Here is a 15,332-nt window from a genome sequence, read left to right as displayed (position 1 = left end):
ATGTTTGGGCTCTGCTGCCTTTATCTCACCTAAGAAAGCTTTGCAAAAATAGATACTTCTGCTGTAGGCCACTTCACTTCCTTTTTCCTTCCCTACTCCCAAATCCCTCCATTATTATTATTTCTATTCACCCTTTTCGTCAAGATGTTTGGAATATTTTTTCTCCTTCCATCTACATGTTTTTCCAGCTTATGTTTGTCAGCTTTCTTTAAGCCCTCTTTAGAAGCCAGAAGCACATGTTGTAAATCCATATGAGCAGATACTTCGCTCTTTCTCATTTTGAAAAAAAAAATTCATGGTAGGAAATATTTCTAATGTGGCAAGTTGCCTTTCTAATTTATTACTGTGTCTTATTTTCAAATTTACTTTTGATAAATAATCTACATTACTGAGTAAGTTTCACTTCATTGGAGTCACTGAGTAATTGCTGTGTTGGGTAAGTATTGTGCCGGTGATATTATTAGTTTTATCATATGTGCTAAGTTGTATTTAGAAAATAGCCTCAGCATTACTTGAAAAGGGATGGAAAATACATTATATATCCCACACCCAGTGAATTTGTAATTAAAGCAATTTTCATTGGGTATTTTTAAAAATCTTTAAAAGCAATACATGATAAATAAACTTTATCCCATAACAGGTTCTAATTTATTTCTTAAGGCACCATGACAGAGAAGCCTATCCCAAAGATTATGATATAGAAGGTCCTGAGGAAATAAAAAAACTGTGTAATTCAACATATTGGCGACTTGGAGCCAATGAACCCCCAGTAAGTAACTGCTGCTGATTTCTTCTTTTTTAAATTTTTATAACTGTTTATTTATTTTGAGAAAGAGAGAGAGTGCATAAGCAGGGGAGGATCAGAGAGAGAGAGAGAGAGAGAGAGAGAGAATCCCAAGCAGGCTCTATCTGCGCTGCCAGCCCAGAGCCCAATGTGGGGCTAAAACTTACAAACTGTGACATCATGACCTCAGCTGGAGTCAAGAGCCTGACAATCGACTGAACCGCCCAGGCCCCCCTGACTTTCTTTAAGTCTAGAATCTTCTTCCTAGTAAAACATGGACAAGTAAAGGCACAAGCACTTTGTGCCACCTTCCTAAGCTATGTTGGCTATTTAGGCGGATGAGTTAGTCACTGTGTGCTTCTGTGACCTTACCTATAAAATGTGCACAGTTATAAGATAAAGCAAATAAAGTGGTTAACTCGGTACCTGGTACATAGCGTGTGTTCAAGAAACTATTAGTGCTCTTATGGGGCTGGGGCTGCGGCCACGGCATCTTGCTTGATGTCTCCTTTGACCTTCACAATAACCCTGTGAAGTAGGTATTATTTTCCCTATTTTACAGATGGGGAGAAACTCCTAGAGATGAAGTGACTTAAAGTTACACAGCTGGGGAGTGGCACAGTGGGAGTTTGAATCCGGTTCTTTGATTTCAAGTCTTTTGTATTTGTCTTAAGGTGGTAGAGTTTTGAGTTATTAAAACATGCTGGTATTATTCTCGTAACATTTGTATGATCCAATTCCTAAAGGAATATTGGCTGCACAAGTACTTCCTATTTGAAATGCCATGAGTGGGTTACTCGTTGGCTATTTCGGTGCCTGCCCAATCAGGTTAAGGCAGGAGCTCACCTCTCCAAAGATGCCCAAATTGTGTCCTACTATGTTAAGGGCTTTAGGACTGCCTAAAGACTCAATTCAGCTTTATAGAATGCCTTTGGGGCTTGAAGAGCTGGTAATTTGACTAGGACAGATAAAAATGTGTTGAGAAGGTCGGGTTTGTATCACATTCTGTCCCCAAAGGCATGGCTAGCCTGAAATAAGGCAGGAAGATGAGTAGTTCCATATTGGAAATGAGGCTAGAAGATTCTCAGTTTTCCAGGGTGATGGGAATGAATGAGTTTATCAGGACCCATGCTTGTTCCCTTCATGCCTTTTATACTTGCAATAGACAATGATAAGGACAGCCTGAAAAATGGGGACTTACTATAGCGATGCAGGTATCTGGCTGTGGAATCAAAGACACTTAGAGGAACCAAGACAGCTCCAAAGCAAGACATCCTCCATCTCTCCTTTCTGACACACACACAGACACACACAGACACACACACACCATCTCATTGGCATCCTTATTTTTTTGCTTCTCAGTGTCTTCTTGCCCTACAGCTCCAATCTCAAGAGCATTCTGACGGTTTCCTCAGTTTCCACATTGCTCTTCTGCCTTGCAAAGCAAGCCGCCTTTTGGCCACTAGCCAGCACACAGAGGGGTACCCAAGCTTTGCCTTGTTTTCTTGAGCATGGGGCTAGGTGGTCCGGACAAGAGCAAGTTGGGCAAAGCAACCATGGCCTGGCATGCATTTAGCATCTTTGACTCTTAAAAAAACATTTATCTTTGATTTCTAACTGAAAATGTTCTTGATCTCTGTGTTGTGGGAGGACGTGAAATGAAGTGAACTACGTGATGTAGGAACCTCAAACATTCATTCTGTACCATCTATACATCGTAGCACTTAAGCTTCATTTTTAATAGAGGATGTATAAATTAGATATTTTATTTTGTTCATGGTCATTGAAATTGTGTGTTTCTTTTTCCAGGTTTATAGGTATATTAGATAGGAATGGAAATAGAGCAAAGGATCAACTATTTCTGATGCTATTTTCATATCTTAATAGTAAGTTACATTTTTCTAGACTTCCTGTGCATAAATCACTGGTTCATCCATCTTGTTTCTTGCTCTTCTCAACAAAGTTATAACGTTTACAAGAAAGATATTATTATTCCAGTTTTAAACATAGACTCCATGATCTCCCTGATCTTTTTTTTTTTTTAACATTTATTCATCTTTCAGAGACAGAGAGAGAGAGAGAGCATGAATGGGAGAGGAGCAGAGAGAGAAGGAGACACACAATCTGAAGCAGGCTCCAGGCTCTGAGCTGTCAGCACAGAGCCTGATGTAGGGCTCGAACCCACAAACCATGATATCATGACCTGAGCTGAAGTCAGATGTTTAACCAACTGAGCCACATAAGTGCCCCTAGACTCCCTGATCTTAAATGACTCCCACAAGGTCCCAGGTGTAAAAAAGAAGGGGAATACAGACACAGAACCTTCATATTTTCATACCTCAGGTGTGATGCTGGATGTAGCAAGAGGATGGATGAGTTCTCCTTCTTGCCACAGAGTTTTGATAGAGGCCTAAACACTAGAATACTCAATAGTTGGTGAAAACCACACATCCTAAAACAAGATCCTAGACCATCTAGGCAGGACCTGCTAAGATACGCTAAACCAGGTTAGGCCAGTATGAGTGATTATGTCCTTGGAGACTAGAGTTCAGGAAGGGTTTATTTAGTTGTGGGTTGCATGCCCCTTCTTCCTCAGTGGAGAGGTTTTCCTTCCTTAGTTTTCAAGGGAATGAGACAGATTAATATCTGTGTCCTAGAATTTAGAGGGCATGGGGTCCAGGTGTATGATACATGTGGAACAGCAAGGCCTACCTGGCACAGGATTCCACGTCTAAAGCAGCCCCGAGCTGGGAAACTGAGAAGCTGAAATCTAATACAGTTAGAAGTTTTGATTATGTCACTGGGCTGGAAAATTTCATAACTAAAATGAGATCCTTCTCAAGATTGAGGGGCCTAGCAGTGTTATGGGACTTGCTTAAAATTTCCATTAAGGGAAAGGGAAGAACCAGCCATCCATGGGGGCTGGAAGAGGCAGTGTGATTAAAATGAAGTTGCTTCATGAATTACATTCTGAGGCAACAGGACCAATTCAACAAGATGGTTATGTGAACAGTACCTTATCTCAGCGTCTGGACGCCTTCAGGCTGTCTCTCTGCGTGGCCCACGTTGTATAAACTGTATAAACGAGGAAACTGAGGGCAAGTGAAGCTGAATGACTTGTTCAAAGTCAAACAGCTAGAAAGTTGTGTTAAAAATTAAAATCTATTTTCCCCTCTGACTACAGAATCTGAGATCTTAAATACTTCTCAAACTGCCTCTTGGAGTGCCAGGCTGTTCCGCTCCCAGCCCAGTGGCCTTTTTGACCCCCGACACTGCATCCTGATTGGCTTTTGTGCTCTGACTTGGGCATTGTGTACATCTCACAGCGTACGTGTTGGGGCATCAATTTCTTACGTCTTATCTATAACCTCTCTCCTGTTTCCTGAGTTACGTCCACACGCATGCTAGCCAGCCCTAGTCCAATGTGCCTCTTTTCCTAAATATCTTCTTAGCACCTCTGGGTTTTTGCAGTATTGCTGCTGAGTGGTTGCTTTCTATGTCCACCAGCATTTCTCTTCTGCGGTGTGAAGTTTTCCTTGCTCTTAAACGCTTCTGATGGGGCTAATGTGAGCATTGTTTATTTGTGCCAGGATTTGGAATAGGCCTTTCTTTGTGTCTGCATTTTGACTGAGACTCCAAAAGGCCACAAACAAAACTATAGTCTCATGTGCCACTTGGGTGGGATCCTCAAGGACGGTGCCCTTAGGCCAGCACTCACATGAGGGATATAAGAGGACTGAAATCCAAGAAGCCCAAAGAAGAGTTGGAGAGCAGAAACGGGGTTTTGGAAAAGGCATACTGTGAGTCTCATCTTCCTGGTGAAATTACAGACACAAGGTTCAGGTGATGTGTCTGACACAGCAGAGCAGAAAGAGAGGAGCTAGTGGCATGTACATCACTGGTGGGACAAAGATAAAGAGGACTCAGGCCCAGAGGTGGCTTTGGGAGATCAGATGTGGGCCATATAGAAGACAAAGATGACAGCGAGCCATCTCAGAACCTGCCCAAGAGCCCCTCGTGTAGGGACTTAAGGGACACTGACCGGATTCTCAGGGGCTGAAGGAGGATGGTTAAGTCCAGACGGGGACATCCTGTGTCATGGAACATAACCACCGAGTGTTTCCAGAAGGGATCTTAACGTCCAACAGAAGGCCTCAGGAAAGGCGGTTTTGAACATCAGTCAATGCTGGAGAGGGTCAGACCTCAGACATGCCCAGAGGAAACAAACAAAATTACACTTCCATCTTCCTTATATCTACCTCTCTCTTCCTCAGATCCCCACACACTCATCTTAAACCCTCAGGAAGCCAGAGGGAGTTGAGGAGTAAGGAAGAATTTTAGGGGGGACAATTGAGAAGAAGCTAAATGTGCCCCCTTATCACACTGAGTTTTGCCAAGCTAAAGCCAACCCAGAGTACAGGGATTTTACATAAAACTTTCATTTTAAATGGAGTTTTGGCCATTACTTGCGTCTGGGTATTTTACTTACCTCAATAAGATTTCTCTTGAGACAGAAGTAGCCAGAAGGTGTTTGTATTACCTGAGAGTGACCACAAAGTCCCAGCAACTGTTATGTATTTCATCAAGGAGCACGGGTCTCTCCAAAGGACCATGGATGGGCAGTGAGAGAGGAAGAATAGATTTGTTTATTGATTGTACCTACTTACAAGTCCCACTTGGTCAGTGAGTTAGTTGTCCATTTTCATATAAAAGAGCAGGCCATTCATATCATCCCTCCTTATCCCCTTCCTTTAGTATTTTTCATGACATTTAAGTTTCTTGACTAGAATACAAGCTCCATGAGAGAAAGGACTTTGGTCTGTTCTCTACTGTTTCTCTAGTTCTTAGAATGGGACCTGGTACAGAGTGGGTGCTCAGTAAACATCTGTGGGAGAAAGGAATGAAAGAAGAAAAGAAGGAAAAAGGCAAAAAACGAAGAAATGCAAGAAGGAAGGAAGGGAAGAAAAGAGGGAGGGAGGAAGATATTCCACAGATATGTATCAAGGTCCTATTATTTTGCTCAGTGTGGGGTAAGACACATAATTTGAAACGACGTCACTGAACATCAGGAACTCACAGGCTCGTGGAACAGTGTGGGTTTACACCCACAGTGGCAGAGTGTACAATGGATCCTAAGATAGGGAGAGGGTCAGGATGCTGAGAGGGACCCCTGAACTGGAATGGGTCATGGATGGCTTCCTAGCGGAGGTGGCCACAGTGAAACTCCTGAGCTGCATCTAAAGAACATTTGTTGGTGAAATCTGGAAACATGACAGTCAGGTTTCAGTGGTGCCATAATCGAATTCCCAGCCCTGTGGTCCTTCAGGCTTCAGGAGACAGAGTAGGGCCATGGGGATGAAGATTCACAGGGGAGCGGTCCTTCAAGCCACTGGAGTTTCTCTGAGTATTTTGCTAGTCTAAGCAAGTGTGGGAAATTGTAATTTAAACTGTAGTGCTTTGTCTTGGAATTTTATTTAAACGTTATTCAGGTGCTGCTTAGCCATACCAGAGTGCGTTCCATGTGAACTAAAGTGCTCAGGAGTCCTTCTGTCATTGTTTCTTCACGTGTAAGGCTCCTCACCCGGGGACCCTCATGCCACTTCTAACAGCTGTGTCACAATCAGTACGTAAGACTGCTTCTGGGGAAGTAAACTCAGAAGAATCAAGTACAGAGCACATTCGATGCTGTGTCATAGAAGGTGAGAACTTATCAGACATAAAAGAACAAGGAAAACCATGAGCGATTTTGCAAACAGGTTTTCTTACGTAGCTAATGGATCAATGCCAAGGCAGTTTTGGAACTAAAAGGATAAGATGAATGTGCAAATTAGTCTAATATTAGTATTAATAGCATTATGTCATTTTGGACTTTAAAATGGTAAGTAACTGAACAGTGCAAAAGTGGGCTAACATTCATTTTATGAAGTGATAAAGAACAGCCAAGTAGGTCTCAAATATGAACTGTTTCAGTGGATGGAAGGATGACATTTAAAAATTGATGACCCTAAAAGGGATATAAGGGGATATCCTTCTACCAGATCTGAGAAAATCAATTATCATTTACCTAATTGGTCCCAGTATTTTTTTTTCTTTGATTGACATCGTAGGATAGTGTTTCGGCCACGAGAGTCTTACACAGATGCTTCTTGCTTCTGCTCTAAGTGCCTGAAAGAGGCATATGGATCCACTTTTTGTAAATGGAATAATTTTAAATGCCATTGGAGGAGAACCACTTAAACCAGGAAAGGGGGGATGTTTGGGGAGGACGCGCTGAGGAGGCAGGGCCTCCTCCTCCTGCGGGTCCCCATATTCTCTGGGCCTCGAGCTGAGGCCGCCAGTTCCAGCATCCTCTCCTGGGTCTACTCTGATTGTCCTTTCCAGTGTCAGCACAATTGCATCTGCCTTTCCTCTTTCAGGAATTCTGTGTAAATTTAGACCAACAGAGTGTACTTCCCTTTTCTGCTGATGCAGCTCTGGGCTTATTTATTCTGCCATATATCTTCTCCATCATTTCTAAGGATTCAGGACAAAATGAGCATAGGCATCTGCCATTTTGATCCCATCACTCTCCTTCACGATTCTTTTTCGCTGTCAATAATCATGCTTAATTTAACTTCTAGAGAAACTAGATTTTAATTTTTCACCATATCAGTTTGCTTAAGCATATGCAACTGTTATGTTGAACAAATGGGACTCAAAAGATGCAATCACACACACACACACACACACACACACACACACACACACACACCTATATTTTTTCTCCCCACTGTCTATTCAGCCTACTTTGTGGAGTTAGTTCTTTTCTATACCCCTGGATAAAACGTACATATTTTATAATCTTTATGGTCACTCTCAGATAATAGAATCCTGTTGGTCACATTTGAGTAATTAAAGAATCTCATCAAAATGGTGAATTTCATTGAAGGCAAAAGACTTTCTCCTCCAGCAAGAGTGTGCTCCAAGCCAGGAAAGTCTGTAGAGGGAAGTGTGTCCATATGGGGAAGGTTGGCTGATTTCCCATTTCTTCACTTGCTCTGTTTTTTCTTTCCCTCAGATAACAACTAAAAGACCCTCTTGTGATTATTTTAATATTAATTACTTAACCGAGACTGTTTTTGTTACAAGAAACAGTTTTGTTATCTGAGAGTTATCATAAGAAAAGATTGAACAAGTAGTTGGAAAAAAAGAATGAAATCATTTTTCTGATCGTACCCCATGAGTCCCAGTTGTTCAAAATAACGATGGGAAGGGGGCCTCTCTCCTCTCTCTTGAGATCCTTTAAATAATCTGTGTGTGGAGCTACTGAGTTCTCCTAGACATGAAAAGAGAGCCAGAATTTACAAGAGCAAAATTACTGCTGAGAAACAAGACTCATCCTTTTTTAAAGATAAGGACTTTTTTTTTAAGTTTATTTTTGAGAGAGGGAGAGAGCACACGAGCGGGACAGAGAGAGAGAGAGGGAGACAGAATCCCAGGCATGCTCCTCTGACCCACCCATGCACCCCGAAAGATAAAGACTTTTAAGAGAGTCTCAGTATTACTTGTTGATGCTGATGACGTTCTGGTAATGGTACAAGAAAGCTACAGTTGATAGGGGAAGTGCTGTTGAACAGGGTAAAATGAAACTTCCCAGTTATGACTGAAGAGCCATGATAATAGGTGCCAACTTCTTTATTCCAAAGTGAGGGGCTGGATATGTCACAGAAAACATGCGAAGCATTTGGGGCAGTAACTGGTTTTGAGCCTCTTGGTCTCTCATCCCCCTTGAAGATGAAAAAAAAAAGAAAGAAAAGGCTGAAATTAAAGAGACTTGGCTGGAAGTATTTGGAATTTGGAGACAATTTATGAGCTGAGTTTGACCCCTCCTATCCCAATGGGATTAGTTACTTCATTCTGGGCAGGGAATTTGATTATTACCCTGAAGTTGGGGAACTTAGTTGAGTGAGGTCTGACTTATTCCCAAAGCAGCCTGTGGCATCAGAGAGGGAAACTTGACTTTAAAATATCTGCAGGGGCACCTGGGTGGTTCAGTCAGTTAAGCATCCAACTTCAACTCAGGTCACGATCTCATGGTTGGTGAGTTCGAGCCCTGCATCAGGCTTTGTGCTGACAGCTCAGCGCTGGAGCCTGCTTTGGATTCTGTGTCTCCCTCTCTCTCTGCCCCTGCCCTGTTCACGTTCTGTCTGTCTCTCAAAAATAAATAAACATTTAAAACATTTTTTTAAAAAGGAAAATATCTGCATTTCCTTCAGTATGAGTCAGAGGAGTCTGCTTTCTGGGGACCCTATAAGCAACATAAGAAAGAAATGTCAATTAGTGATCATCTAAAATGAATCTTCCCAAGAGAGATTCTTCTGTAAGTAAGTCATCTGCAGCAGAAAAAGTCTGTTTACCCTCAAATGTGGAACTTGAGGGGAAGTCATAAATGACTTTCTCCTTCCCTGTACCAGTTACCCAGGTTACCTGTCTACTGAACTTCTTAACTGCTGCACATACAGGAAGAGTTCATCTCGGAAGATTAGAAGTTAGGACTTTAGGAGAAATTGATACTCAGGAAAATGGGGAATAAGAATAACATTATGAAGTGAATTTCACACATACATTAGATTTTTTTTTTTATGTTACCATTCAACTCAAGCTAGATTTTATTATGCAAATTTAATGGAAATTTTAGTGATTATCCTGTGAGTTTGTGCTCTGTTGACTTAGATATCTCACACATCAAATTGCCAATCTCCAGTTTGTGATATATACACATATATATGTATATAGAGAACCCAAAAGTCTTTTAAACATATGGTAGTGCTTTTATAAATTATCCACCCTTATGTCAGGTTATGAACATTTCTAGACCAAAGTGATTTTTCACATTAAAATGGTATAGGATTACGTTTGCCCACATGCAACAGAAACCACAGATCAACAGTGGCTGTTCACATTAGGTTTTATTCTTTCCCATAAAGAGTCTGGAGGATAGCAGGTCAGGACTGGTGTGGCAGTTGCGCAGATCGTCAGAGACCTAGTCCTTCCAGCTTTCTACTCTGCCATGACTTGCCCAGAGTCCAACATGGCTGCTAGAAACCTGCCATTATGTCCACATTTCAGACAGCTGGAAGAGAAAAACAGAAGCAGCACCTTTCCTGGAAGTTGTGTAAATTACTTCCATTTATGTCTGGTTGTTCAGAACCTGTCACTAGTCCTATGTAAGTATAAATTTAGGAGGCTAGAATGCACTTGTTACGATGAGCACCAGGTGTTATACAGCTGTGTTGAATCACTACATTGTACACCTGAAACTAATATTACACTGTATGTTAACTAACTGGAATTTAAATTGAAACTTTAAAAACTTTTTTGAAAAATAAAGGACACTAGAAAATGTGGTTTGAAACATCATATGTCCAGATAAAGTTTTGGGGTTCCATTACTGATAAAATTGAGGAACAACATTTGCCCCTGACACAGGGAACACAGAGGTTAAGGGTGGGCTCTGGAGACAGATGGCTTCTCTTTGATTCTTGGCTCTACCACTTGCTAGGTTGTACCTTTGATCAGGAGTCAAAAGCTTTCCATGTCTTTATTTCTTCAAGTGTAAAGTGGGGATAGTAGACTTTATAAAAGCAATCCAAATGGAGTAAGATACTATATGTCTGTTCTGAAACCCACACCAGGTGAGCTTCTCCTTACTGCTATTGGCCCTACTAGGCTCCACCCTATGGCTCTCCATGATTGCTAACCTCAGGGTGCTTCAACATTGTTGATTTCCTGAATACTGGCCACACTTCTATAAATAGATCCTTCATTAAGCTCTAATCAGTTCCCCATTGGATTGTTGTTTTCTTTCTATGACTATGATTGATACACAAGACTCATTGGATTGCTTCGAGTATTTAATGAAATCATGCATTTGAAGGGCTTAATACTCAATAAACTTAAATCCACTAATGTTATTATCTGTTTTTCTTTTAACTCTTCATTATTTCATTTTTGCAAATAAATTTGTTTCATATAATTTCAAAGGTATTGATTGATTATTGAAATATTTTACTGCTGAAAATGATCAGAGCATTATCTAAGGTTAATTTTTGGGTCAACCTTACTCATTAAAACAAAATAGTGCATTGTAATTTTTCCCCCAAAAGAAATGTCTTAGTTTTTTGTTAAAGTATATAACGTGAAGCTAAATAATACAATGTCCTTTCCCATTGACTTGTGAACCTGGGAATCTATGAGGGAGAGTAGTTAGGCAAAGGGTATAAGGAGTGAGAGCTAAGAAATTGGGCAGGGTGACTGATGATTCAGGAGGTGAGGTCTTAGAGAACATTGATCAGAGTAGCCAAGGATCTAGAGAGCCATGGAGAAGACCAGGGAACCAGGGCCAGAGACTATAGTTAAAACTGCTTTGAGTAGGGTAGGTTCCCACTTACAGCAGAACCTTATCGTACTGACCCAAAGTGGACCATAGGTGTTTGACTATAGCTAAGATATTCTTGCAGTTAAAGTCTCCAAATATCTAAACAGAGGTTTTTCTCTCTCTCTTTAAAAAAACAAACAAAATCTGGTGGGATTAATGTGATACAGGACTTCACTGGATGTCTTAGGGAAGTTAGTCTTCAGGTTTGGGGAACGTAATGGGTTCTCTTGGTGGTGGTGAGCTCTCCTTCTCTGCTATGAACCTCCACATTCATGATCTTCTAGAGTTTGGAATGGAAAACATATTGAATCTTCAGTGTCCATTTTTGTTCTTAAGATCCCCTAGATGTTACCCATGATGTTTCTTCACTGAGGACATCTTACAACTTGCAGGGCTTCCTCATAGCAATAATTGCCTGATAATTTAGTGAATAAGCCTCAGTGGAGAATGATGGTGATGGTGGTGGTCCTGCTGCTAGTGCTGCTGACTGGTGCTGGTGCTGGTGTCTGAAGTCCCGTGTGATTTACAAAGTGATTGCTACAAGCATTTTCTTACTTAGAGAAATTAACATATACTAACCTTGAGAATACCGTATAAATCAGTTAGTATTTAGTTGAAGGCATTTTACAGAAACAAGCAATTTGATTTTTTATTGTCTAGTAACATAGTAAGGAATTGGCATTTTCAGATATTTACAATGAAATAGTTGGCTGCTAAGAGGCATTTTTTAAAGTGTATTTATTTTTAAGAGAGATGGGGGAGAGAGAGGGCACAAGTGGAGGAGGGAGAGAGAGAGAGACAGAGAGAGAGAGAGAAAGAGAGAGAGAGAGAGAGAGAGCAAGCGAGACAGAGAATCCCAAGCAGACTCCAGGTTCTGAGCTGTCAGTGCAAAGCCTGGCATGGGGCTCAAATCTACAAACTGTAAGATCATGACCTGAGCTGAAGGTGGACACCTAAGCAACTGAGCCACTCAGGTGCCCAAAGATATTACTTATTTTTTAATCTCGACAAAGTCAACAATTAAAATCAGAATATACTTTGGGGCGCCTGAGTGGCTCAGTCAGTTAAGTGTCTGACTTTTGATTTTGGCTCAGGTCATCATCCCAGTGTCATGAGCTCAAGCCCCATGTTGGGTTTCTCACTGGGTGTGGAGTCAGCTTAAGATTCTCTCTCTCTCTCTCTCTCTCTCTCTCTCTCTCTCTCTCTCTCTCTCTCTCTCTCCCCACCCCCGTACTGCTTCCCCTGCTCACACATACGTGCACACCCTTTCTGCCTCTCTCTCTCTTAAAAAAAAAATCAGAAATGTACTTCAACAAAAGTATTTTAGTAACTGACCATTTTTGGCATTGGCATTTTGGCATTACTTTTCTTATATGTAGCTTCTATTTTTCCAGATTTGGATATCAGAAACACATGAACAAATGGCACAAGTTTATTTAAACAGAGAATTGGCTACAATAAAGAGAAAGCCTTTATTGAATGAAGAAACAATGAGCTCTGGGATTATTGAAAGGTATTCTTGATACTTTCCTTCACTTACAGAACATATCCGTGCAGGAAAGGGTTTGGACTAATAGTGAGGAGGTGCCGTGGCCCCGGCTGCCGTTACAGGCCCACAGCAAGCACAATGAACACATCTCGAGCTTCTGTGCTTTCTGTTCATGCCATGGCCCCTGTCTAGAAATTCTCTTTCCCCCAACTGTTTGCCAATCAGCATTACCCACTCTGGGTCCTCTTTACATAATTTTTTTCTGGCCAGGGTTCTGACTATTGAGGTTTGAATACCAGCGCCACCATTTACTTGTGAAAGTAAGTAGTATTTATAATATTCAGTTTGTCAACCTGTAAAATGGGAATTATAATAAGTATCTGCTTCATAGGGTTGTTGGGAAGTTTAGGTGTAGAGGAATGGAATGTTCATAGAAATATTGCCCGAAAAGTAGTAAAAATTAGGTGAGCTGTGATTAATCAGGATTAATTGCTCTTGTATTCTTGCCTTCTGAGCATTTTGTTTATGCTCTTCATAACAGTTGGACTTAACATTCTAGTTATTTGTATGTATGTGTGTTTCCCTCAAAATAGTTCCTTGAAAAGAGGAACTATTTCTTTTTTAAAGAATTTTATGCTTATTTATTTTTGAGAGAGATACAGAGTACAAGCAGGGGAGGAGCAGAGAGAGAGGGAGAGAGAGGGAAAGAATCCCAGGCAGGCTCTGTGCTGCTAGGACAGAGCCCAGTATGGGGCTTGAACTCAGCAAACTGTGAGATCATGATCTGAGCTGAAGTCAGGAGTCGGGCACTTAACCGACCGAGGCACCTCACAGAACTATTTCTTCCATATCTGTAGTCCTGCAACTTGGCATAGTGCCTTTCCATGGAGAAGCCTATCCACAGCCTTCGTCTTATCTTGTAGTTGTTGGAAAATGCAGTCAAAACAGTGACAAAAATGCTGAATTTTTCATTTACTTGTTGGGGCATTTTATTTTGCAAAGTGCATGAAAGTTGCAGACATGAAAACCTTTAAAAAACTATCATAAAAATTCCACCCTAGCTATGCCACCCATGCATTTGTATTAATTTTATTCATGGTTGTACAGATTATAATTGGAGGGAGGATTCAGAAACTGACTGATCCCATTAATAACAGGAGCTCCCAATAGAGCATTTTCTCAGGCAAGAAGTTTCTGTCTACTGCCCCCCCCCCCACTGTGTCCCTTCCTCACATAGTCAATAGTTGAAGCAGGTGCTGGAACGAGTCGCACTGTGCACCCACCTCCAGCGAGCTGCTAACCCAGTTCATCCAGGAGCTTCTGTTGACGTACCGCTCCTTTCCCTACATGTAACGAGTATGTCCCCAGTCACAAGTTCTATCAGTTTTATTACTATACTTGTTAATGTAAAACCACAAGCCTTCTCTCAATACCAGGCGCCCTTATTTGTTTGATCAGTCCCACTTACAGCCATACTTTTACTACTGTCACTCCCCATCTTAGCAGCTTGAATAACAGGATTATCAGCCAACTGCGATTTAAATACTACATTCTTTATATGGAGCTGTGGAATCACTATATTGGACACCTGAATCTAATGTGTGCTACTGTGTGCTAACTACACAAGAATTAAAATAAAAACTAAAAAGGATTTAAAAAATCCAGCTCCAAATAAGTTTTGTATGGCTTTGAAAGTTTATAAATATCAGTCTGACATGTTTTTTAAAAATTGTTGTCTTGTTTCCAGGGACACCGGGTTGCCTGCTACTGGCTTCGGAGCTCTCTTTCCTAGACACCCACCAGATCGTCGCAAAATGTTAGTAGATTGCCCCAAATGTTTCCTCATTAATCAGGTTTGTTTGCAGAGGTGAGGGGGTGAGGAGCCTACAAGGTCGACAAAATACCCTTTACGTCGCACTTCACAGACTCCTTTCCTTTCACAAAAGGTTTGTTTCCCAGTCAATATGAAGCACTAATAATAATACAGTCAATCCTCATTGTTCGCGGATTCTATATTTGCAAATTCCCCTACTTGCTATAATTTATTTGTAACCCCCAAATCAATCAGCACTCAGGGAGCTGTTGCGGTCATTCACAGGTAGACTTAGAAAGGCAACAAAATTGAGCCAACTGGTGTGCACGTTCCCAGCGGAGCTGGAGGAAAACAGAACTCTCCGTCCCGCTGCGGCTTGCCTGCCGCACACGGGCGTCCTCACCGTCGGTTTACTGCCATGACTTTTGCTTTTTTGCCTGTGCTCTTCATTGGTGATTTTGCTGTCTGAAACGGCTTGCGAGGGCAATGTCAAAGTGCTGTCTCATGTCCCAAGCACAAGAGGACTGTGATGTGACTTATGGAGAAAACACGTGCATTAGGTAGGTTTCCTTCAGGCACGAGCTGTGGTGCTGGTGGCCATGTTCAATGTTAATGAATGAGCAGTAATATTAAATAGATGTCTTTAAACAGAAACACACATAAAAAACCAGGGCATGTACGAAGTGGCTGAGGAGGATGTTGGGGCCAGAGGCTCTCAGGAACCCAGCCCTGTGTTTCCCCTAGAGCAGTGGTTCAGTGTTTGCTAAGTCAGTGTTTGCCGGGACTTTATAAAAGTCACTGTGAGTGATGCGCTTGGACTCTGGAGCAA

General features: G+C 41.4%; 1 protein-coding gene across 2 annotated transcripts in view; it reads left to right on the top strand.

The window, feature by feature from the left end:
• The window catches only part of C13H9orf135 (chromosome 13 C9orf135 homolog), a 75,220-nt gene that overhangs the window by 23,580 nt on the left and 36,308 nt on the right, over nucleotides 1-15,332 (top strand). The window contains exons 2-4 of one of the 2 annotated variants that reach the window (XM_029921156.1): nucleotides 661-769; nucleotides 12,596-12,714; nucleotides 14,438-14,506. In XM_029921156.1, coding sequence (XP_029777016.1) covers nucleotides 661-769; nucleotides 12,596-12,714; nucleotides 14,438-14,506 — 297 coding nt within the window. Of the gene's footprint in view, nucleotides 1-660; nucleotides 770-12,580; nucleotides 12,715-14,437; nucleotides 14,507-15,332 lie in introns of both variants that reach the window. The other variant, XM_029921155.1, reaches the window with a different exon arrangement.

The sequence above is a fragment of the Suricata suricatta genome, chromosome 13 (genome assembly GCF_006229205.1).
Source record: "Suricata suricatta isolate VVHF042 chromosome 13, meerkat_22Aug2017_6uvM2_HiC, whole genome shotgun sequence".
Taxonomy (NCBI): Eukaryota; Metazoa; Chordata; class Mammalia; order Carnivora; family Herpestidae; genus Suricata; species Suricata suricatta.
Note: the sequence above shows the minus strand (reverse complement) of the source record. Positions and strands in the feature narration are given on the sequence as shown.